The sequence below is a fragment of the Miniopterus schreibersii genome, assembly GCF_964146895.1.
Source record: "Miniopterus schreibersii genome assembly, chromosome: 9".
Lineage (NCBI taxonomy): Eukaryota > Metazoa > Chordata > Mammalia > Chiroptera > Miniopteridae > Miniopterus > Miniopterus schreibersii.
This window is the reverse complement of record NC_138118.1, coordinates 2,132,789-2,157,426: the sequence shown is the minus strand read 5'-3', so window position 1 is coordinate 2,157,426 and position 24,638 is coordinate 2,132,789. Positions and strand designations below refer to the sequence as shown.

The 24,638-nt window shown below is 45.6% G+C and overlaps 1 protein-coding gene and 1 pseudogene across 2 annotated transcripts; one reads left to right on the top strand and one right to left on the bottom strand.

Annotated features, from left to right (window-relative positions):
- Positions 1 to 808: 808 nt before the first annotated feature.
- Positions 809 to 18,025, bottom strand: XRCC2 (X-ray repair cross complementing 2). The gene is made up of 3 exons (XM_081148026.1): positions 17,870 to 18,025; positions 10,826 to 10,907; positions 809 to 1,813 (listed from the first exon to the last, which is right to left on the bottom strand). The coding sequence occupies exons 1-3, from the start codon at positions 17,906 to 17,908 to the stop codon at positions 1,098 to 1,100; spliced, it is 837 nt and encodes a 278-aa protein (XP_081004152.1). The 5' UTR covers positions 17,909 to 18,025; the 3' UTR covers positions 809 to 1,097.
- A 157-nt stretch (positions 18,026 to 18,182) lies between these two features.
- LOC308561793 (small ribosomal subunit protein eS4 pseudogene) lies at positions 18,183 to 24,603 on the top strand (annotated as a pseudogene). The gene is made up of 2 exons (XR_014000628.1): positions 18,183 to 18,286; positions 23,155 to 24,603. The product of XR_014000628.1 is annotated as a small ribosomal subunit protein eS4 pseudogene (transcript).
- Positions 24,604 to 24,638: the final 35 nt, after the last annotated feature.

The following is a 24,638-nucleotide window of genomic DNA, read 5'->3' as shown; positions in this document are numbered from 1 at the left end:
TCCATCAGGGGAAACATCAGCATCAGTCATGGTTTCTTCCCAGGATTCTCTGTCTAATCTTTATTAGGTTAGCAAAGTTACAGTTGATAGTTGTAACTAAATACTGTCACTTCTTTCTACGTTTCCCACAAGACACCCCAGATACGTATGCGACTTAAGACAATCTGACGCACAGATTGTATGAGTGCCAGGATTGATCTGAGTATTAAATGCTGACATAAGGTCACCTTTTCTTGGGTTACAACGTGTAAAGAGAAGTTCTAAAATGTCCCTGCTCTGCTGCACCGCAGCACCGCCCACGCCCCTCGAAGTGTGTGTTCCCCATCCCGGCTGTCGCTGGACTAGAGCACACAGAGCCTCACCCGGCTCTCGGCTGGAAACCCCTGGTTCACTTCAGGGCGTATCTGGGCTAGGCTAAGTGGGCAAGAAAAGACTAGCAACACAGCCCGAATGCAGTTTAGAATCTATCGCGCGATGAGGAGGTGAAAATTTCAAAACCCTCTTCACAGGACTCCGAGGGGGCATCGCAATTCCGTGTGTTTAAAAGATCATGCGGAAGCCCAGCTGTAGTCCAGCTCCCCCCTGGAATCTGTGTAACTAACTCAGATTAAATGCTTGGCCTTTCCATAGCTCTCGGTGTGGACGGCGGATGGGTGGACTCCCTGTTTTCACAGAAACAACAGCTCTACAGAATCACTCCCCAAAATCAAGGCTTCCTAAAGGGTCACATGTGAGACATCAGAAGTGCATTTAAACTTTCCTAAATATGTAAGGACTTCAATGAGTTCCAGAAATGGGACACAAAGTTACAAAAGTCCATTTTATTTACATTGAAATGTGTATTTTAATTTAGTTTTAAAACAAACTTAATATATAGTTTAATTGTTAAAGTCACTTTGAGTAACCCTGAACGACCTGGGGACAGAGTATTCTGAGAGTCACCGTCCTGTTTTAAGAAGTCCATTCTGTGTAGAAACACTGTCATGTTAATTCCCTTAGAGTTTAAAACTTCAGGACTGAATCCTATTAAAGACTTTAGCCTATTTAAAGACTTTTTAAAACTTGGGTAATATCCTGTAAGACTATTTTGATACATATCAACAAAACTCAACCCCGCTTTCTCCAATAATAAAAACATGCTTTTTTAAAGTGTTGCTTTTTAAGTTCCGTGAGACTAAAGAAAACTGGTGACTGGTGTTGGACTCGTCTTTGGAGAAGAACAGCCTTTGCCCCACCAGCCGCTGCCAGGCCTGACAGAGGTAGGGCCTGTACTCCACGCCCGCCTCGCTCGGGCGGCTGGAGGCAGAGGGGCCCCCCGCGGAGCTCGGGGCTCTCTGCATTAAACTCTGTGTGGTTGCAAAGAGAACCAAGCGGTGCTGGTTCACCAGCTTCTCTAGGAGCTGAGCACACTTCTTCAGGGTAGACTCCTGTGAGGTGACGCTGTCTCCGCCGTTGGCTCGGTCTATCCAGTAGAAAGCCGACAAGCTGTCCAAAATCAAAAGGCAGAGGGAGGGGCGCCTACAGAACACGGTTTCCAGGGAGTGGAGCGTGAGCAGCAACTGGCTGCTGCTGCTGCAGTGCACCAGGAAAAGCCTGGCGAGGCAGCCTTTCACTCTCTCTTCAGAGCTCTGGGGCAGTCTGTGCTCGAGAATGGTAACGAGCCGGAGCAGGTCGAAGTGGGAGTCCGTGTCAATAAACAGGACTTCTACCTCCAGGCCCCCTGCCGACCGGGGGAGGATGCACCGTGCTGTTAAATGGTAAAGCATTTCTGTCTTTCCTGTTCCCTCTGGACCGTGAAATTCAAGAATGTCACCTGTGTGAAATGTAAAAGTGTCAGTCAAAACGCAGCAGCACAGGAAGGGTGGGTTCCAAGGGAAAAGCACAACACTGTTTAAGAAGGACATTTACTGGACTGTGAAAGTCGATCTAAATCCATTTGCCAAAACGGATCTGTAAAAGCAAATACAAATAAATAGGGAAATCATCATTTGAAGCAGACTGACAAGCTGACGGCAGCCTGGGGGAGTCTCCTGGGGATGGATCCACACACACTACACTTAAGCTGGTGATACAGAGCGTTCAGAATAAAGTGCCACAGATCTGGAGCCTTTCGGACATTCCACTGATTACTAAGGTGCACACTACTTCTGGTCATTGATCACCCAATTTCCTCTCTCCCTTTTTTCCTTAAATACAAAACCCCAGGTGCTCTTCCTCCCAGGAGCAAGTCTGGCCTTTCCCTCTCCCTCCTTCCCCCACAGACCTGCATCTCCTAAACTCGAAGAGTCTCCACCAGACTTGCAACCTGGGGAGCAATGGGCAGTGGCAACTCATCCCAGGCTCAGCCCCTGAACCTGTCCCCAAGGCCCCTTTTTCTCTGACTCTCCAGTGAGCTGACAACAGCCTCGCCTCACTTCTTTCCCATGATGGTTCTAGGGAGCCGAAGCTGCCCCGCCTAGGCTCTCTCCTGCTGCTTCTATCCTAGGCCCTTCCTTGTTTCACTGTCCCAGCTTTAATAAACGTACTCTCAAAAATCACAGAAATAATAATAAATAAAATAAACCCCATCTGGAAAAGGCAATGTGCCCAATATAAAAATGGTTTTGCTTAGTCTCCCTTGCAAAGAGGCTCACAGGTATCTCAGCTGTAGCCAGTGAGAGGCACATAGCGTCTGCTGGGATTTCTAAGTTCCGCTCTCCTGACACAGGTGCCACTTCGGCTCTGCCACTCCATTCTCTTGAGGCAAAAAGCCACCTTGAAGCAGTGGGGAGGGAAGGTGGACCCTCCAGGTGGACCCTCAGAAGGGCGGAGCAGGACAGGAGGCACCCAGGACCGGCTCTGCACAGCCTGCCTCCACACCACTTCTGACTGAGGAAAATAAGCCCCCGCCTGGCAAGCGGCTGGGCTGGACTTCGGTTACATGCAGGTGAAATCACCCCTCACTAGGGTTTCTCAGTGTTACTGGTAGGACGGGCAGAGCAGTGTCACATGTACAGGGTGGAGAGAGCCCACAGCTCTCGGGCCTCCAATGCCAACTGCATCCTGCCCTGAAAACACATGGCCAGGCTGCCTCAGTCACGCTTTGCTGTGTGACTCTCCTGGAAACTGTGTTCATGTAGAATGACATCTGCTTTGTGAATTACCCTCCCAGCATTATGAACCACAGCCAACCACTCAGAACTTTGAAGACTGCAAATCTCTTTCCATACAGGTTCCAATAACGCTTTCATTGAGGACAGCACGAATTAAATAAAACATAAAACAACCGGAAAATTGTCCTGCCTCCAGAGCTGTTCAAAATCCACTCTGAACAGTGTCCTTCCAATTCTTTTAAAAATATATTTCTATTGATTTTTTAGGAGAGGGGGAGAGAGAGAGAAACATCGATGTGAGAAACATTCATCGCTGCCTCCTGCACGCCCCCCTACTGGGGATCAAGCCCCCACTGGGCACGTGTCCTGACTGGGAACAGAACCAGCAACCTTTTGGTGCACAGGACGCCACCCAACCAACCGAGCCACACCAGTCAGGGCTCCAATTCTTGCTAAAACTAAAACTACTGCCATTTGATTTATGGTGGAACCACAGAATTTAAAACACTGTGTTAAAATGCAACTTCTTGGGGCCCAAACAAATTACATAGCCTGAAAATCCAGTTACTTTATTTCCTGTTACCACTATAAACCATTATAAGTTGGAACAGTCACAAATAATGTGTAAGAAACCTAGCAAGTTGTCACCATCCTGTATTTAAGGTAGTATAAAACCTCAGCCAATTTACTCTACACTCTTCCATACAATTTACAATTTAAAATTTACATTAAAAAGATTCCCCCCTCCAAATATTCCAGCCTCAAGAAGTGAAACTATTTTCGCATTAACAATTGTTCATGGACACTCTTATTAAAAGTTAACATAGTGACTAAAACTACACTCAACCCATATGTTCCATTTACTCTCTCTGCTGTATTACTGGGGAGCCAAGCTGCCCCCAAATAAGTCCCTTACTGCCTAATAACACAGGATAAACTACCTACACCAGATGAAGAACTGCTGACACAGCAGCAGTATTAACGGTCGGGAAGGAAAGTCTAGCAGATGAGTCTGAAGTGGTTTGTAGGATTGTGGGACACAGTGGGCGGAGCAGAAACAACGGGGAAGCACCCTGCACCAAAGCCCCTCCCTCTCCCAGAGCAGCAGCAGAGGCGACTGCCCAACACTCGCAAGTGAAAGGGACGTGTTCCGGGTAGTGCCCGGGATCCCAGTAACGACGCCAGGGAGGAACAGCAAACTCCACCCCCCTCCATGGTCGCACCGATCGTGCTGTATAACTCTATTTCTCGTTGGCTACTTTGAGGTTGGACTTGAATATTCTGTACCCAACACAAACACAGATGACTTTCTTCCTGAGAGCTTTTTGAGGAAGTCCTGACTGGGTGAGGATTACAGGCCCAAGGTCAACCTTGGAACACGGATTTTGAAAGGAAGCAGGTCTGCCAGTGAGTCTCAGATGGGGCTATGGGGGGGGGGGGCAGTTAGCAGAGCCCAGCAGGTGTGAGTGCCCATGACCAAGGCTGAGAAAGAGGGACAACACAGCAGGCAAAGCAGGAACAGGAGCAATATGCCCAGTGCCAGTCCAGCCCTGCCTGCCGCCCTGTCCGACAAGAGCTGACACTCAGGCTCTGTCAGGCCCTCGGCCCCCTCACTGATTCCCAGGTGATCTAAAAGTTCTCGGACACAGGCTCAGAAGTACCCACACAAATCAAACACATAGCACATAGGGATTTTTCATTCACATAATTCATGAAAACACCCTAACGTGAATTCACCTTCCAAATGGTGTGTAGAGCTGGATCTCCAGGAGCCACAAAATAAAAACGTCCTACAGCCGCTAGGACTTCAGATACAAGAGAGTAAGGAGACTGGACACAGAGGTCTGGGAGAGAGCTACACGGAAAGAGAACAGAAACTCCTGCTGGGTGAATGTGAACTTAAACTTAAGAATGAAGGGCCCAAAACTCAATTCCTGGGATACAGCTACAGCGAGAGAAGTCAGATGAAACAGAAATTTCACAGAAAAACCAGGAGGAAAGGAGACCTTCCTGAAGGTCTCAGGAAAGTGAACCGGTGCTAAGTACTAACGTCGGCAGGAAAGTCCTAAAAGAGAAAATGGGAGGGCAGGTGGGGACAGATCACGGAACTGGCCCTGGACAGTGACCTTAAGGCAGCAAATGTGTGGTTTGCAAAAGCACATTTAATATAAATATTATCTTATGAACCAAACGTCAAAAACTGAGACACTCAGAAGACGGACTTTCAGGCGCGCGGGAGTGTCCACGCTGTAGAGCGACAGCAGGAGAAGCCGGCTGCAGGAAGGCGGGGAACGCCGGAGCAGTTACAGAAATAATCCCGCGGCCTGCGCTCATCCACCAAGTGAAAGAATTCACGGGCAGTTTCCTGAGGCTGGAGAGTGAAACAAGGGTAACGTCAGGGAAGAGAAACGTAACATATTCTGGAGAACATGGGAAGGGACCCCACAGGGAGATAAAAATGCACCGTACTGGTCAGACGGGAACTGCGAGATACATCTGGATATTTGTGGAATTCTCGGAATAGAGAAAAAAGTGAGAAATCTGCCAAGTGTTTTCTTGGAGAGAGGGACGGTGCTCATAACAAATTTCAGCACAACTCAAAACAGTAAGTTTTCGAGCGAGCTTTGCACCACTTGGCAAGAAGGCTCTCCAAATCCACACACCAGCTAAGAAAACAGCTGATGCAGTAGGTGGGTTCCTCAGCTCCGTGGTTCGGCACAGGTGAAACTGAGGCAAAGTTTACAGTTAAGTCCTTGGCTAAGAGGTGACCAGGTATATAAAAACCACCTCCTCCTTCCACAGGTTAATAGCAAAGCAGGCAGAAAAGTCATTTATAAAAACTAGGGAAGGAAAATCTGCAAACTTGCAAATTACAAATGAATATTATCATTAATGTCCTTGAACTAGGTTACCTATAAATGTGTAAATGTGTAAAATCAGTCTCACTGTTTTATAAACATTTACTATCTAATCATAAGATCAAAAGTCATATTCAAATGTTACGTCCTAGAGGCCTTTCAAGTGTATCTGAAGTCACCAGCCCATACATTTCTGTGAGCTGTTACCAAAAAAATGCGTACTTGCCCTGGCCAGTTTCCTCAGTGGTTAGAGCACTGGCCCAAGGACTGAAGGGTCCCAGGTTCAAATCTGGCCAAGGGCATGTATCTACATTGCAGGCTCGGCCCTTCAGTTGGGCGGTGGGGGGGTGGGAGGCGGCCCATGGATGTGTTTCTCTCACATGGATGTTTCTCTCCCTGCCCCCCCACTCTCTCTGAAAAGCAATGGAAAAAGTATCCTCCGGTAAGGATTAAACAAAAAAATAAAATAAATAAAAAGCACCCTTGTCCAGTGAAAGTACTGAGTGTGACTGAGTGGGTAGTAAAAAAAAACCAAAAAACCACCTGTACAGTTTGGCACTTGACAAATGAAACTAAATCAGAAAATCTGGATGGTTTGGCCTTGATAGCTACTCTCACAAACAGAATGCTGTAAGGGGTTTGGGTGACAGGCTGTCGGAGTGAGTTTGTGAATCTAAAGATCCTTCAAAATAAGGGAAAGAAAACAACAGCCTAAAAATACATCCTCTAGGTACCAACCTACTAATTGTGTAACAAATATGTTGAATTTGCGGATTATATCATTATAGTACTGAAGAGGTGACTACCATCCAAAAAAAGCATTAACACTATGTTTTCCACAGCATCAGACTCCTGTAACCCCTGAATCTCTTACTGCTTCTACCTGAGCTTCCCTATATCAATTCCTGATAAATTACTGTTGCTGATAAGTAATCTTTATAATCCTGGTCTTACATCTGCTGCTGCTCCAACGAGTATTCATCCATCTAGTGTTACAGCTGTAAGATCTATGAAGGTTTTGAGTAAACTGTGTTACTGACTGAACAGAATGCTGTTTTTAAGGTTTCTATAAATGTAATATTCAAATGTATAAGTTGAGCTGCAAACCCAGGTTTCAGTGTCAATTTCATGAGATTCAATTTATCCCCTCCGGCAGAGAGAAATCTAGGAGACAGCTCAATCTTTTGCCCAACAGGTTTGATCAAAATGTGTCTTATTACTGATAGTTTAGAATTTTACTTGCTAACAGATCTGCCCTACAAGAAATATCAAATATTATAAGTATATTAAATATTAATATAATTCAATCAGGCCAAATGAAAGTACAGTAGACAGTAACCTGAATCCAACTGAGTTTAGAAAGAACACAGCAAATAGAAAAGACAGCAGAAATGGGTTTTATGTTTGTAACTTTTCTCATCTATCTGATTTAAGAAGCAATTCCAATTGTATTAATAATATTAAATGTTTATGGGCATACAGTACATAAATATGTAATTTGTAACAGCATAAAGGAAGGGGCAGGGAATGGAGATTACAGCAACAAAGTTCTTATAAAATACTGAAATTAAGATGGTATTAATCCAATAAATTGTTATAAACTAAGATGTTAATTGTAGTCCTCAGGGACAACTAATGGAAAAAATTAGTTTCTTAAAAAATAAAAATAATGACAGGGAATTAAAATGGTACACTAGAAAATGTCTATTAAACACAAAAGGCAGTCAAGGAGGGCTAGAGAAACAAAAAGCACCAGGCATATAAAACGGGCAGCAAAGCAGCAGTCAGAAATCCTGTCTTCCTGGTAAATTCACTAACTATAAACGGTTTAAACAGTCCAAGCAAAAGGCAGAGTTTGACAGAATGGAATAAAAAATCATGATCCAACCACAGGCCATATACACCGGGCACACGTCACACTCCAAATTACAAACAGGCTGACAGTCAAAGGACAGAAAAAGACATACTATGCAAACAGTGACCAAAGAAAGCTGAAGTGGCTACAGTAGGATTAGATGAAATATGCTTTTAGACAAAAATTGCTATTAGAGACTAAGAAGAGCGTTGTTTTTTACTGTCATAAAACACACATGACAATATTTACCATCTTAACCATCTTTTTTAATTGATTTCAGAGAGAGGAAGGGAGAGAGAGATAGAAACAACGATGATGAGAGTCACTGACCGGCTGCCTCCCGCGCGCCCCCTCCCGGGGATCAAGCCCACAACCCAGGCATGTGCCTTGACTGGGACTCGAACCGTAACCTCCTGGTTCATGGGTCGGCTCTCAACTCCTGAGCCACTCTGGCCGGACTTAACCATTTTTCAGTGCACAGTTCAGCAGTGTTAAGTACAGTCACATTGTTGTGAAACAGATCTCCAGAGTTTTTCCACCTTGCAAAACTGGAAGTCTGTATCCATTGAACAAGTCCCACTTTCCCCACCTCTGACCTAGCCCTTGGTAACCACTATTCTACTTTCTGTTTCTACGGATTTGACTATTTCAGGTACCCCATATAAGTGGAATCATGTGAGTATCTGTCTTTTTGTGACTGGCTTATTTCACTTAGCATGTCCCCAAGGTTCATCCATGCAGGGTGCAGCATGTGACAGGATTTCCTTCCTTTTTCAGGCTGAATTATATTCCACTGTACGTATGTACCACATTCTGTTTACCCATTCATCCGCTGAACATTTGGGTTGCTACAATTTCTTAGCTACTGTGAATAGTGCTGCTATGAACATGGGCATGAAGATATCTCTTCAATACCCTGCTTTAAATTCTTTTAGGTATGTACCCAGCAATAGAATTGTCGAATCACATGGTAGTTCTCTCTTTCTTGTGTTAAGGAACCTCCGTGCTGTTTTCCACGGTGGTTGTACCATTTCACAATCCCGTCAATAGTAAGGGCTCCAATTTCTCCACATCCTCACCAACACTTGTTATTATCTGGTTTTTTGATAGCAGCCATCCTGACAGGTGTGCGGTGACAGAGAAGGACATTTTATAAAGATAAATGAGTAAATCCATCAATAAGATTTAATAAAAACTTATTACTGCCCAACAACACATGAAGCCTCAAAGATGATGAGGCCAAAAGTGACAGACTAAAGAAAGAAGTAAGGCAATTTGACAAAGACAGCTGAAGACGTGAACACCCGCTTTGATAATGGGTAGAACTAGTCAGGTCAGCACAGAAACATCACTAAAAACCAACCAGAACTAAGAGGCATCAACAAACCCCTCCACCCAACTACAGCAGAACACGCAACCTTCCCAAGTGCGCATGGAACATTCTCTAAGACAGACTGTGTGCTTGGCCCTAAACCAGGTCTCAGTAGTTTAAAAATAATAAAATCACAAGTGTTCTTTGATCAGAAAACAATGAAAATAGAAATCAGTAACAAGAAAAGGTGTAAATCTTCTTGACCTTGCATTAGACAATGGCTTCTGAACTACACCAAAAGCACCAAAAAAACCCAGATAAACTGCATCAAATTAATAACTTCATGCTTCAATGGACACCATCAAGACAGTGAAAAGACAACCCACAAAATGGTAAATTATATTTATATATATATATTTGCTAAGAGACTTCTCTCTAGAATATGTAAAGGACTCTTACGACTCAATAATAAAAAGAAAACACAATTTTTAAAATGGGAAAAACTCTGACATTTCTCCAAATTACATATACAAATTGCCAATAAGCACATGCAAAGACGCTTAACATCATAGTCATCAGGGAAATGTAATGAAAACCACAATGAGGAACCATTGCACACTCACTAGGAAGGCTATAATAAAAAGGCCAGACAATAACATCTGTTTGCAGGATGTGGGGAAATTGGAACCATCAGACATTCCACTGCTGGTAGCAAGGAAAATGTGCAGCTTTGGAAAAAACAGTCTGGCAGTTCCACAAAATGTTCAACACGGAATTGCCATACAACCTAGCAGTCCCTCCCGTAGGCATTACCCTAGAGAACTGAAAACATATATCCATAGAAAAAACTTGTACAAAAATAATCATAACATTATTCGTAACAGCCAATAAGTAGAAACAACCCAAATGTCCATCAACTTATGAATGGATAAACAAAATGTGGTATGTCTATACAATAGAATATTATTCAACAATAAAAAGGAGCGAACTGTTGATGCTACAATATGATGAGCCTTGAAAAATTACGCAAAGTGAAGGAAACCAGTCATAGAAGAACATGTAATGTATGATTCCAACCATATGAACGTCCAGAAAAGGCTAATCGATGAGTCAGAAAGTAGATTAGCGCTTGCCTAGGACTGAGGAATGTGGGGAGAAATGGGGAGTAACTACTAATAGGCATGGGTTTCCTTTGGGGTGATGAATATGTTTTAAAATCAATTGTGGGGATGGTTACATAACTGTGTGAATATTAAAAATCACTGAAATTGTACACTTAAATGGGTGAACTGCATTGCATCTCTATAAAATTATTACAGTACATTAAAAACAAAAAACAACCCTAAGCACACTACTTCTTGTAAGTCTTCCCTAGGGTAGCAGTGCTAATGGAAGAAGTAGGTATGTATTTCCCCACCTGTGGAAATATTAACATAACAACAGGATACCTGAGTCTTTCCTGTGATTCTCAAACTTCTAAAGACCCTTCAGTCAGCTTATTCTGAACATTTATTGCACATAAGCCAAACTTCATCTCACCTGATGTAGATGAGGCAGGCTTAAGGGTTCTGTCATCACCTGTGTCATTTTAATTTTACAGTTGAACCCGCAGAGCCTCCTGCTAGGAGTATGTGAATATATATGAAAAGACACTTGTTTTACAAAGCTTAATCTATGACACTATGTTTTGGTTGGAGACTGTTTTTACCATGCACAGGTGACTCCTCATCGGCAAACAGACAGGGCTCTATTTCTTTCAAGGACCGTCTACCTTCGAGCCGGGCAAGGAGCTTCAAAAGGGAAAAAAGAGAAAGAAGGAAAAGTCAATACCTAAAAGTGTAAAATCCTAAAAATATGCACTTATATAACTTTCCAAAAGTCTATAAAAAAGGCTTTTCACAATTCTGAGGATTTGGAGGAAATTATGAAGTAGGAAATATAATTTAGGAGAAAAGTAATGTTCATTTACTCTGAAAATATTCCAGTTTTTGTTTATGCACCAAATACTGATGGTACAAGTCCCTGCCCTGAAAGGAGCTGAGAGTAGTTTGGGTATAGGATCAAACTGTTCACTGAAAGTATTTACCTTCCTTATACATTATAATTACCTTTCTCACTATACTTATTACACTTGTTACACAGGCACAGCATTTAACTTGTCTGCCCATCCTCCTGCCAGCTCCTTATGGAGCGGGGCAATGGGGGAAGGGCACACAACAAGAAGAGGACCGCAGCTTAGCCACTGCTGCTCAGTGGTTGAGCTCAATCTATGCACCAAGAGGTCACTGGCTAGATTCCGGGTCAGGGCACATGCCCGGATTGTGGGCTCGATCCCCAGTAGGGGCGTGTAGGAGGCAGCTGGTCAATGGCTTTCTCTCATCATTGATGTTTCTCTCTCTCTTTCCCTCTCCCTTCCTCTCTCTAAAATCAATAAAAATGTATATATGTTTTAAAAACAACTTTATAGCCCTCGCCAGTTTGGCTCAGTGGCTAGAGTATCGGCCAGCGACTGAAGGGTCCCGGGTTCAATTCCGGCCAAGGGCACGTATCTTGGTTGCAGGCTTGATCCCCAGCCCCAGTCTGGGCGTGGGCGGAAGGCAACCAATCGATGTGTCTCTCTCATATTGAAGTTTCTCTTTCTCCCCCTCCCCCCCACTCTCTCTGAAAAAAGCAATGGGAAAAAAAATCCTCAGATGAGGATTAAAATATATATAAAATAAATAAAAATAAACCACTTTATAAAAAAACTTAATGATGCTGTCCAGACTTGAGGAGTAAGTAGAAAGAAGCAATTAGTCCATCTGGCTTCCCAAGCGCAAAGAAGAGCCTGTTAGGTGCCCAGGGTAAAGGGAACCCAAGCAAGTTCTGCCTGACGTGACAGTTTAATCCTTTTGGGGAAGATGAAGACACCAGGCAATCGGAGCTTGGTGGTGGGAGCCATTAATACAACTCAACATTCCTCTTCATTCTCTAAGCAGCCTTTCTGAGGTCAAGTTGTTGTGGATACAGTCGTCTTCACCTACTCGACAGTTTCACATATATTGTGAAGTAACAGGTTTGGCATTTGGTTTGTAAATCGGTATCTCCTAGGCTTTATCATCAAAATAACTACCTAACAATGGCTACTACTTGTGCTTACTGTGGAACTGGCAGTACATCATATATATATATACAGTCCCGTTAGTTGTCACACTCACTCTATTTGTTATTCTTTTTTCAAGAGGAGAAACCCAGCAGACACCAGAGCCAGGATAACTGAGACCTCTTGGCTCCCAAAGCCTAGAACTCTGTGCTACACGGCCTCAGAATCGTCAGTTATCACCAAGTCTGGTCAAAGGACAAAACAGAGCTTTGGACCTACTAACTGAAGCTGAAACCAATCTGAGGTCCTGTCCAGGCCATGATCAGGCCTCTCAACAGTCTCCTTAGTGCTCCTTCTAACACCAACAAGGAGACCCACATGTTTCCAACAGCAGCAGCATCTCTGGAGAAGGCGCACAGTCTGCAAAGTGACAGGACTCAGTTACAGATAATCACTGGGAAACATCTCAGGATGTCAGGTGTGTTGCAGGAACTGAGGGGCTGGGGACAGAGATGTAGCAGACGGAGTTCCTGCCCTCAAAGAATTTACTGGGGGAGAGTCAGAAGGTTAAAAAACTACAATCGAGTGTGGTAGGTGCTACAGCAGAAACACACATGGGCTCCGTGAAGGCACTGAAAAGGGACACGCAGTTCTACCCTGTGAGAGGCACCTTTAACTCCGAATGAGAGACTGAGCACATAGCTCTTTCAGGTTCATGTGGAATGAGCACTGATAGCACAATGCTTTTCTTTTTTCTTCCTGGAATGTCCTTTCCCTGTTCTCTCCATTAAATTCCCTAAGGTCCAGACTAATGAACAAACAAAAATCCTACACATTCAAGGCCACCTCCTTCCATGAAGCTATTACTACACTTAAGAGCACATTACGAGCCCATCCCCCTGATCTGGATATAAAAGCTTGAAAGGGATCTGCCTTGGCTCACCACCAATTCCAGAACGCTTTTCATCTGGCAGAGGCTTAGTAGCTGCCTGAAAAATCGAAGGTAAACAGGGCACAGGTAGGTAGAGTGGGGGAAGAACAGGCTGGAGAGTCTAAAAAGAACCTCAGACTACTTAGACTTTCGTATATGTGGATGATCTGTGCAAACTCCCACTAAACAAAAGTCCATGAGTATTTCATGGCCATTGTAAGAGGTTTTTTTTGTTTTTTGTTTAATATGGTTTTATTGATTTCAGAGAGAGGAAGGGAGAGGGAGAGAAACATCAATGATGAGAGAGAGTCAGAGTCACTGATCTGCTGTCTCCTGCATGTCCCCAACTGGGGATCGAGCCCACACCCTGGGCACATGCCCTGACTGGGAACTGAACCGTGACCTCCTGGTTCCCAGGTTGACGCTCAACCACTGAGCCACACCAGCTGAGCTATCATCAAAGTTCTTAATACGCACTAACAAAGTCCGCTTTAGAGGTAATCATATACCTTCAATGCCTGTTAAGCAGAACACATACCACATGGATGTTTAAACATATTTAGTTTTGGAAAAGCCTACACTAGAGCAGGAAGGAGTGCTTACAGATCAAATTCACCAGAAATAAATGACATGAAGGCAAACATGTGCATCTAAGACGTATTTGGATAAAGGCTCATTTCCCGTGACCTTCTGTGACTAAATCCGTTTGCAGGTGGACACCAGCAGCAGGGTCTCAGCAAGCATAAGGGCTCCCTACAGAACCAAACATTCCAACCACATATTCCCAACCCTGTCTGCCCTACGACAGGACTGGATGTCCAGCTACAAATGGAATACAATTCTGAATAAATTTACTAATGATTTAAGGAGGAAATTTACTTCCAGGAAAAATGTGTAACTACAAAGCACAGGGAAAGTGAGAGAGGAGCTGGAGTTCGGAGAAAGCAAGGGAAAGCAGCAGCTACGCTACCATGGATGTGACCAGTGCAAATCTGGCCCTTACCATGGTAATCCTTTAAATTAGAGGATGAGCCGTGGCCGGGTGGCTCAGATGGTTGGAGTGTTGTCCCAATACGCAAAGGTTGCAGGTTTAATCCCTGGGGAGGGCATATACAAGAGGCAACCAATGAATAAGTGGAACAACACACCAATGTTTCTCTCTCTCTCTAAAATCAACAAATTTTAAAAATAAATAAGAGGACTAATTTTTTTTAATATGTCTTTATTGATTTCAGAGAGAGGAAGGGAGAGGAAGAGGGAGAAACATCAATAATGAGTCATTGATCGGCTGCCTCCTGCACACCCCCTACTGGGGATGGAGCCCGCAACCCGGGCATGTGCCCCGACCAGGAATCGAACCCCAATTGCCTGGATCACAGGTCAGTGCTCAACCACTGAGCCATGGCGGACGGGCAAGAAGACTAATTCTTTTGCCCATGTGAAATTAGGCTCCTCCTACACTTTGAAAATTAAATCATCTTTCAGGGCATAGTAAGTACTAGGCCTGGCTCTTCAATAAAGCTTTTGTCTGAATTATACGTAAAAGACAACTGTTACTCATATACTCTATGGTTAAATTCCACTGTTTCTAAGTATATTCCCTGAAGGGCTGCTGCTTTTCTACTCGATATTTTTAAAAGCAATTATCCTGCAAGAGGAAAAGGAAAGTAGATAAATATATAAGTAGTCAAGCAAAAATTACTACATGTACCTGGCTCCTTAAGCAGCATTAATGTCTAGCAGGAATTGTAAGGACTAAGTTTTAAACCTATGACATTCCACAAATTACTAACTCCACTAAATGCATACTTAAGATTTCATTAGGAGGTTACATCAGACTGCGCTTTAAAATTTCACCTAGACAGAAAAATCCCTCTATGCAAGATCCCAGAAAGAGACAGTGAAGCATAGAACCCCAACGGCAGGAGTCTGATGTTGGTGAAGGCTCACTCCCCCCTCGTACGGGGAGGAACTCTGATGGAGAAACGCTGGGGGTGGATTCCATCCTGGCTCTCTCCCCAGGGCAGGAGAGATTTTTCTAATGGGTACCTTTAGGAGCAGGAACTGGACCTGAATTGTCAGCCTGCTCTTCTCTCCTGTCACCCTGCCTGCAGGAAGGACACATTCTGCTGTGTTCCTTCGGGCCCTGAGTCTGACAGAGGCAGGTCCTTAGAGGCCTGAGAGGTCCAAATATTTTTTGTTTAAAAAAAAATTTTTTTTAAATATGTTTACTGATTTTCAGAGAGAGGAAGGGAGAGGTAGAGAGAGAGAGAGAGAGAGAGAAACGTCAATGATGAGAGAGTCACTGATTGGCTGCCTCCTGCATGTCCCCTACTGGGGATCGAACCCTCAACCGGAGCACATGCCCTGACCCGGAATCAAACCAGCAAACTTTTGGTGTACAGGAGGACATTCCAACCAACTGAGACACCCAGCCAGGGCTGTAGTGGTTCTTATACCAACCAGTGGCTCTGCTCCTAAGGAGCAAGGGTTGGCAAACCATGGTCAGCAAGCCAAATCCCAAATAAAAGCTGTGACAGAGACCCTTTGGCCTGTGAAGCCTAAATGTTACTCTCTGCTGACTGGTCTTAAGAGTGTTGCACCTGAGACAGCACAGGGCTCACACTGGACTCTGCCATGTCCAAAAGAACTCTGTCTTACAGGCCTGACTGTGACTCCATGCTTTCAGTAAAATTCCACAGTTAAATGAACCTAAGCACATCCTTAAAGGAAAGAATCAGAAACACGTTCTCTCTCCTAAAGAGTTGTTTTGTCCATTTAATGGTAACCAGGATATGTGCGCGAGCATTATTTTACAGACCCTATGACTACCCCAGGATCGGCCACTGCCCAAAGAGGACTGTGGGACAAGGGACCTCACCTTCATTCCCTACATCTGCCCAAGGCCCCTATATAAGTCACCCACAAGAACCCCTTGGGGAGCTCGACTTCCCGCTTCTGGTTCACAACCTTGTGCTCTTTTTTTGTTTGTTTTTGTTAATCCTGACCCGAGGATATTTTTTCCATTGATTTTTTTTTTTTTTTTTAGAGAGAGTGGAAGGGAGGGAGGTAGAGCGAGAGAGAGAAACATCAATGTGAGAGCGATGCATGGATGGGTTGCCTCTGGAAGGTACCCTAACTGTGGCCAGGGATCAAACCTGCAACCCAGGTCCGTGCCCTTGATGGGAAATCGAACCCGCGACCCTTCCGTGTGTGGGCTGACGTTCAAACCATTGAGCAGCACCAGTCACCCCTGCATAAGCTCTTTTCAATAAACTCACTCTGCTTGATTTTGCACTGAGTTCCTGCTCACTTCCATGACTCTGAGAGTGCAGAACCCTCTGGTAACACTCCCCCCCCCCACCTCTTAACTATATAAAAGACCCTTCCTGGCCCACCTCTGCCTGATTCTCAGAGCTTACCTCCCAACAGCTTCTCAATCACTGGTTTTGTTCCACCTACACACACCTGCCTGCAGGTCTGCTCAACAAGCCATGCACTTGCTACTCTCTGCTTTGAATGCCAAGCCAACTTCAGATGGTCCTTCACACTGGGCTCAGGCATCTCCGCCTCCCACCGAGTCTCCCAGGGTGCCCGCCCCTCTACTGGACAGCAAGCCTTATACGCACACTGTGATTTCTAAGTCAGCCTCCTTCTTTAACGGCACAGTTGTTTCTTTTGTTTCTGACTCCTATTGCTTAACCAGCGGCTGACACATAGGAAGGGCCTGACACTCGGTTCAATTCCTGAACCAATTCTTGCAGGACGCTAAAGGCTGTGTGTGGCTCTGGAGGCACTTAGGCTGGAAACGTAACCTGGGATAGTGAGAGAGGCCAGACGTCTCCAACACCACCTGTTCTAGAAAAGGGGCTCTAAGGGCTCCCGCTGGCGACACCTCCCTTTCCCGAGCTCCTCTCACTTAGTGACCACCTCTGACCTCATTAAATTGTGACAGGTTTGGGTCACGGCCCTAGTGAGTGGAGAACTCCAACGGATTACCCCCATCTGCGCACACAGGAGGTCGCCTATCTATGCGAATGACTTCCCCTGGGAGCCACCACCTTCCTGGAGGACTCCGAGTCAGGGGGGCTGGCTCCCGTGCGCGGGTGGGAGGTACACAGGGGTAGGGGGTGAACAGGTGGGGTGGGTTGCAGAGGTAGGGTGAGGAGCACAGGTGGGCGGGTGCAAATTTGGGGTGGGGTGCACAGGTCTGGGGGTGTACAGGTGGGCGGGTGCACAGGTCTGAGGGGTGCACAGGTGAGGTAGGGTGCACAATTGGGCGGATGCACGGGTGGGGTGCACAGGTCTGGGGGTGCACAGGTGAGGTAGGGTGCACAATTGGGCGGACGCACGGGTGGGGTGCACAGGTGGGGGTGCACAGGCCTGGGGGTGCACAGGCCTGGGGGTGCACAGGTGGGCGGGTGCACAGGTCTGAGGAGTGCACAGGTGGGGTGGGGTGCACAGGTGGGGGTGCACAGGCCTGGGGGTGCACAGGTGGGCGGGTACACAGGTCTGAGGAGTGCACAGGTGGGGTGGGGTGCACAGGTGGGCGGATGCACGGGTGGGGGTGCACAGGTGGGCGGGTGCAACGGTGGGGGGGGGACACCCAGGTGGCGGGACTCCACGCCCAGCGCGTCCCGGCGCCGAGCCGCACTCCCGGCCTCCCCCGCCTTCCGGCCTCCCTCGCCGCCAGAGGCCCCGTCCTCCTTTCCTCTCGCTCCCACGCCGACGGCTCTCACCTCCGTCCCAGACTCCGCCCTGTGGAAGTCACTACACATCGCCCAGAAGGCTCGGCGCACCGGGCACTCAACTTTCCCGCCACCAGCGCCATTTACCGCGGGCGCCGCCGGCGCCGCCAGTCGGCCAGCCAGTCAGGCGCGCTGACCCGCTGACCCGGACGCGAACGTGCGCGCTGCGCCCGCCCTCCGCCGGGGAGGAAGTGGGCATGCGCAGAAAACGGGCATGCGCAGAAGGCGAAGTATGCGCAGGAGTGGGCATGCGCAGACGGCGTGTTCGCGCGAGAGTGGGCATGCGCAGGGGGCGGGCATGCGCAGAAGTGCGTGGGGGGGGTCAGAGGGCGTCAGACGCCGTCGTGTTGGAGGCCGAGACACGCGTGTGACTACTTTCCTCTAGAACCTTCATTTCGCCTTAACTAGGTAAGACTAACAGCGTGTACTTCCATTTACCTTACTATTGACAAGGCACCTAGTAAGCGGGCGCTTTTGGTCTCTACTCGGGTTAAAAGCCTCTCGCTGGCTGCGTAGGTGGTTCGTGGTGAATTCGGAAAAAACAAAAAAAGACGCTGAGTTTAAAAGTACACGGAGCCCGCGTCCTTAGCCAGTTCCTTTCGGAGGTAGGAGGGTTCGGTTACTACTGGTGGTCGAGTGTGAACTGGTTAAGGGAGGTGTTAAAGCGGCGGCGGGCGGGCGCGGGGTGCTCGCCGCGGGCTAGGCCTCGCGGCCGGGCGGGGAGTGCGGCGCGGGCGGGACGCTGCCCCGGCCTGAAGGTCCCGTGTTCCGTCCCGGCCGAGGGCAGGCCCCGCGGGTGCAGCCTCCGTCCCCGGCCCTGGTCGGGGCACGCGTGGGAGGCAGCCAATGCATTGGTCCCTGCTTCTCTCCCCTCCCCCTTTCCCCTCCCCTCCCCCACACTCCTCCCCCCCACACTCCTCCCCTCCCCCCCCACTCCTCCCCTCTCCTCTTTCTAAAAATCAATGGAAAACATATCCTCGAGTGAGCGTTAAAAAAAAGAGAGCGAGAGACGTGCCTGAGTGGAGTTTACAACCTATCGAGTAACTTACTGGCATATGTTTTTCCTTTCCAAAGGCTGTGCCTGTTGTCTTAGCCTTACGCTCGCCGGTGTGTGATGGAGAAATAGTGATTATGCTGACAGTACTGATCGTTAGCACCTAGAGCGCTCAGTATCCGCCAGGCACGGCCCTAAGTGCTTTATATACAGGGTGTCCCCCGCAAAAAAACGTATGCACCCTTCTTTCAGGTAGCGCAGTTGATGTTTCTTTTCCTCCTCTTCAGATTTAACCCATTGGAATTAATAATTATTGGGTGTGTATACCTTTTGGGGGGGGGGGGATACTTGTTTATATAATAACCCATTGAATTGAGTCCCCGCAGCCCTGTGAGGCAGGTGCTGTTATTACACATACACACGTTTTAGGAGGAGGACGTGGAGGCACCGGTTTGCCCCACATCACTCTGTCCTAGCGGGTGGTAGAAAAGGCCATGAATACCGACCGTTCCTCAAAAAAAAGAAAAAAGTGATTTGAAGGAAAGAGGTAACGTAGGTTCTAGAGAAATACAGGGGTTGGCAAAAGTAGGTTTATAGTTGTGAGTACATGAAGCACAGTTTATTCTTGTCTTGTTATTTATTTATTAATAAAGCTATTGTAGTTATCGTAACCTGCATGTGTTTTCCCACACAAACAGCTGGAAACCTACTTTTGTCCACCCCTGGAAGGGCCTTTTAAGGAGGCAAAGCCTGGGGCATGTTTAAAGGCTTACAGACAAGAGCTGCAGAGACTTAATGGTTAAAGACAGGATCTGAGAAGGGTACTTGAGGGAGTGGGGACCTGAAGAGGAAGGAGAATGTAGGTATAAAAATCAACTTTAGATAGGGGAGGGCGTCTGGTCCACCCCCAGCGGAGACAAGGAGTCGGGAAGGGGTGCAGATGCAAGGAATTTTTGGGTTAGGGAGCTCAGAAAGGTTGAGGAGGTTCTAGTCTGAGGGTTTATGTGCTTTTTTGTTTGTTTTTTTCCTCAGAAGTAGAAAGCAAGGTAGTAGAAATCCAAGACTCAAGTTAAAGTCAAGTAACCTACACGAATGTTACCCACCTATGGGCTGTGTTCAAAACTTTGCTTAGAAAACAATTCTTGGTCCATTCTAATACATGGAGCAGTGGGTTTCGTAGAACTTAAGTACTGTACTGCTATAGAGTATGTCAGTAATTATTTTAATTAAGGAAATTTTCTTGCAGCACTCATTGTCTATAATCACACTCAATACTCAGCATATACAGGGTGTCCTTAAAAAAAAGTATGCACACTTTGAATGATTATAAAGCCAGAATTTATTCACATACAGTTTATTTTCAAAGTTTAAAAGAATCTACAGAAATGAATAATTTTTTGGTCACTGCCTGTTTTCAAACTGATGACTGTTCTAGTCCAGGCACCACTGATAACACAAAGCAGTGAAATCATGAACATCAAGAATCGTTTCGTTCGGTATCTGTGCGCCTTCAATCCATTGACTGTTGCCGGTTTTGTACCAGAAACTTTATCTTTTATGTATTCCCATTAAAAAAAAAAAAGTAGTGGCATTTTAGGATTAGTTTTCTTTGTTCAAAGAGTAGTCTAGCTTCACCCATTATTTCAAATCAGTTAAACCTGAAAAGTAAAGAAAGTTAAGTGAGTTATCAGGTGTTAAACTGTGTATACATTTTGGGGGGACGCCCTATACAGTGGTGCCTCGGTTTTCTAATGTAATCCTTTAGGGAATACTGTTAGAGTTCTGAAACATTCGAAAACCAAGGGATCAACAGCCAACAGCTGGGCCTCAGGATCTTGCACTCAGCGGAAGCCGTGTGGCATGTTAGACTTCCGAGGCGTGTTCAGAAACCAAAGCATTTACTTCTGGGTTTACGGCGTTCTCTGAATCGAAATGTTTGTTAATGGAGACGTTCAAAGACCTAGGTACCACTGTATTAGTACTGTTTAGTCATTGCACAGAGCTTTTCTTCCTGAGTTATAGTCTTTTTTCATTCCAAGGTGAATTTCCTGAACTCACCTTGGATTTTGATGTAAGATACAGCTAGAATTTTCAACTGGCTCTGTCACTTACCACCATGATACATGTTACTACCACCCTGGACCTTAGTTAACAAAGGGCTGTAATGACTAAATGAAATAATGTATTTAAAACAGCTAGCACAGCACCTAGCACAAAATGTGAATGCCCTTCCTACCTCCCTATCAGATTATCACTTAACATAGTGCCAAAGATACTGTAAATGCTCAGTGTATATCTCCTGTTCACCATGATGGCAGTGGTTAAGGCCAGGTTAAGAGATGAGCCCGTCAGGTAGTTATCCAGGGTGGCTAACCATAAGGATGCTAAAACTTCTCTACATACTAAAATATCCTAAGAATATGAGATGGAGGAGAAAAAACTATTTTTATTGCAACTCCTTTCAACCAAAATATTGTATGTGGTTAGGAAGGAAAGGCCCTTGGAAAGAGGGCAAAAGAGCAGGAAGGACATGACCAACAGCAGGTTACCATGTATAGGTCAGTGGGTTGTGATGGAAGGTGAGGTGGACAGGCTGGCACAGTCCCACTGTCAACACTCACCCACTCTTCCTTCCCCCCACCCACTCCCACACACAAGCAAGATTCTGAGTCTATAAAAAATAGAAATACGTAAAATGTGTCTAATTATATTATTTGCTGACCCAGGCAAGTCCACAAATGTTAATCCAGTTCTGATGGTATTGATAACAGTGATGGCTTGAGCTAAAATCCTTTTTGAATTGAGGTCCTGGATTTCTTATCTTAGAAAAGAAGTGTGAAGTGTGTTTTTTTTTTTTAATTCTTCAAGGTGTCAGAGTTGTTTGTGTAGTGAACAAAGCAAAGTCACGCCTACTGCCCATTATAAAAGATTTGGGTTCCCTAAGCTGAAGTTTCCTCTCGGGTAATGCAACCCACTCCACCTGCCAGTGTTCCCTTACCCTCCTCCTCCATCCCACCCACTTCTATTCAACGTAAATCTTTCCTCCCATACAAAGAAATCAGTGTTTTAGAAAGAAGGCTTTACGGTTGCATAGCTGCTCTGTGCTGAAGGAGTGTCTTGGTCCTCGCCCTTCTCCTAGTGAAGATTACGTGTGGTGGAGCTGGTCTGGTCCTTTGGGTGCACCTGTTTGTGTGGCTGTCTTGCACAACATGGTTTTGAAATTACTTTAGTTTTAATGCTCCAGAGACATCACTTTTATTTATTATTTTAGTTAATCCTCACCTGAGGACATCTTTCCATTGATTTTTACAGAGAGTGGAAGGGAGGAAGGGGGTGGGGGAGAGAGAGAAATATCAGTGAGAGAGAGACACACACATCAATTGGTTTCGTGTCACACATCCCCCAACTGCGTCCTGGAATCAAACTTGAGACCCTTTAGTGCAAGGGCCAACGCTCTAACCACTGGACAACACCAGCCAGGGCCCTCACTTCTCTTTTAAAAGAATGTATGAGGCATTCTCATAAATTGCTGATGGAAATGCAGAGGTGTTCAGTCGTTCTGGAGGGGGATTTGGCAATCTCTAACAAAACTATACATTTATTAGCTTTTTGACACATCCTTCGTTTAGGAATTAATCCTAAAGTCATACCTCCACTTCCACTCTTAGGTATATACTCATGAGATCCATTTAAGTGGATTTTAAATATGGAGATTTAAAATCCATAATCAGTTCTGCTCTGCCTATATGATCCTGGGTGTGCCTAACTTCCATGAGAGAGTTTCCTCCGTTTCTTTCTCTGTGAAGTGGGGCATTTGGAGTAAATAATGGCTTCCGCTTATTGAAAGTCAACTACGTTACAGACAGTGTGCTTATTGTTCTATGTACATGATTTCTAACCCTTCCCTGCAGGGTAGTTATTCTACCCCCCTCTGATAGGTGAGTACTTTGAGACCCAGAGAGGTTTAGCTCTCACACAGTCCTCCAGCTAGTAAGAACCCAGGTCTGCCTGACCGCAAAGCCTTCGGTCTTCCTAATGCATTAAGGTGCTTCCAGAAGATGCAAATATCTAAGGCCTTATACAGCTCGAGATTCTGTGATTCTTTACTCTTTTTAAAAAATTAAATTTATTGGGGTAACGTGCATTAATAACATTAATAAGTTTTAGTTGTACAATTTCATAATCCATCATCTGTATGTTCTGCTGTGTCGTCAGCCCCCAAAGCCTAGTCTCCTTCCCTCACTGTATATTTGACACCCTTGTGGTTTTTTTTACTTTTAAGCAAGAAGAGGCCCTCTTTCCGTGCCCAGCGCAGCCATGGCTCGTGGTCCCAAGAAGCACCTAAAGCGCGTAGCAGCTCCGAAGCATTGGATGCTGGACAAGCTGACGGGCGTGTTCGCTCCTCGCCCGTCCACCGGCCCCCACAAGCTGAGGGAATGTCTCCCTCTCATCATTTTCCTGAGAAACAGACTGAAGTATGCGCTAACCGGAGACGAAGTAAAGAAGATCTGCATGCAGCGGTTCATTAAGATCGACGGCAAGGTCCGAACGGATGTCACCTACCCTGCTGGTTTCATGGATGTCATCAGCATTGAAAAGACTGGAGAGAATTTCCGTCTGGTCTACGACACCAAGGGTCGCTTTGCTGTGCATCGTATCACACCTGAGGAGGCCAAGTACAAGCTGTGCAAAGTGAGGAAGATCTTCGTGGGCACAAAGGGCATCCCTCACCTGGTGACCCACGATGCGCGCACCATCCGCTACCCTGATCCCCTCATCAAGGTGAACGACACCATTCAGATTGATTTGGAATCTGGCAAAATTACTGATTTCATCAAGTTTGACACCGGTAACCTGTGTATGGTGACCGGAGGCGCCAACCTGGGGAGAATTGGCGTGATCACCAACAGAGAGAAGCACCCTGGTTCTTTTGACGTAGTTCACGTGAAAGATGCCAATGGCCACAGCTTCGCTACCCGTCTCTCCAACATTTTCGTTATCGGCAAAGGCAACAAACCATGGATTTCCCTTCCCCGTGGAAAGGGCATCCGCCTCACCATTGCTGAAGAGAGAGACAAGAGACTGGCAGCCAAACAGTTGGTGAAATGAGCCAAACGCGACATGATAAGAAGAGTCTTTGTACTTAATTAAAGATAATGCTGCATGAGGGAAAAAATAAGATGGGGGGAATTGACATGCCCACTAATGCTAATAATTCATAACCTAACTTTCATTCCCTTTTCCTCTGGGACTTAACAGCTATATGAGTACGACACTCCCCTTCTCTAAAGTCAGTCTCGCTTCAGCCTCTCCCTTTTTATACACCTTGGTGAGCTCACTGTACTACTCAGTTTGTAACCAGCTACCTGCTCCTGAAAAGCTCTTATTTCATTTATTCACTTATTTCCTTTTAGTTGCATTTCTTACTTCCTGTCTCATAGCTGCATAGGCAATTACTCTGATGTGCTTTCTACATGTATTTGAGTTTGTAGGTTTCTAGCAAAATAAGTAGTTTTGTTTCGAATGTTTATGTAATTGCAATTGAAATGCAAGTATAGATTTTAGTTAAAGATAATGTATTATTATTGGCTTATTAAATGTAACAAATACACCATACCAATGTAAGATGTAACTGGTGGAACGTGCCGCATATATGGCAGCTCTGTACTATCTCAGTTTTTCTGTAAGTGTGAAATTACTTTAAAAAAATAAAGCCTATTTAAAAAATGTATGTGTACAAGGATGAGAAATTCATGGATAAAAAAT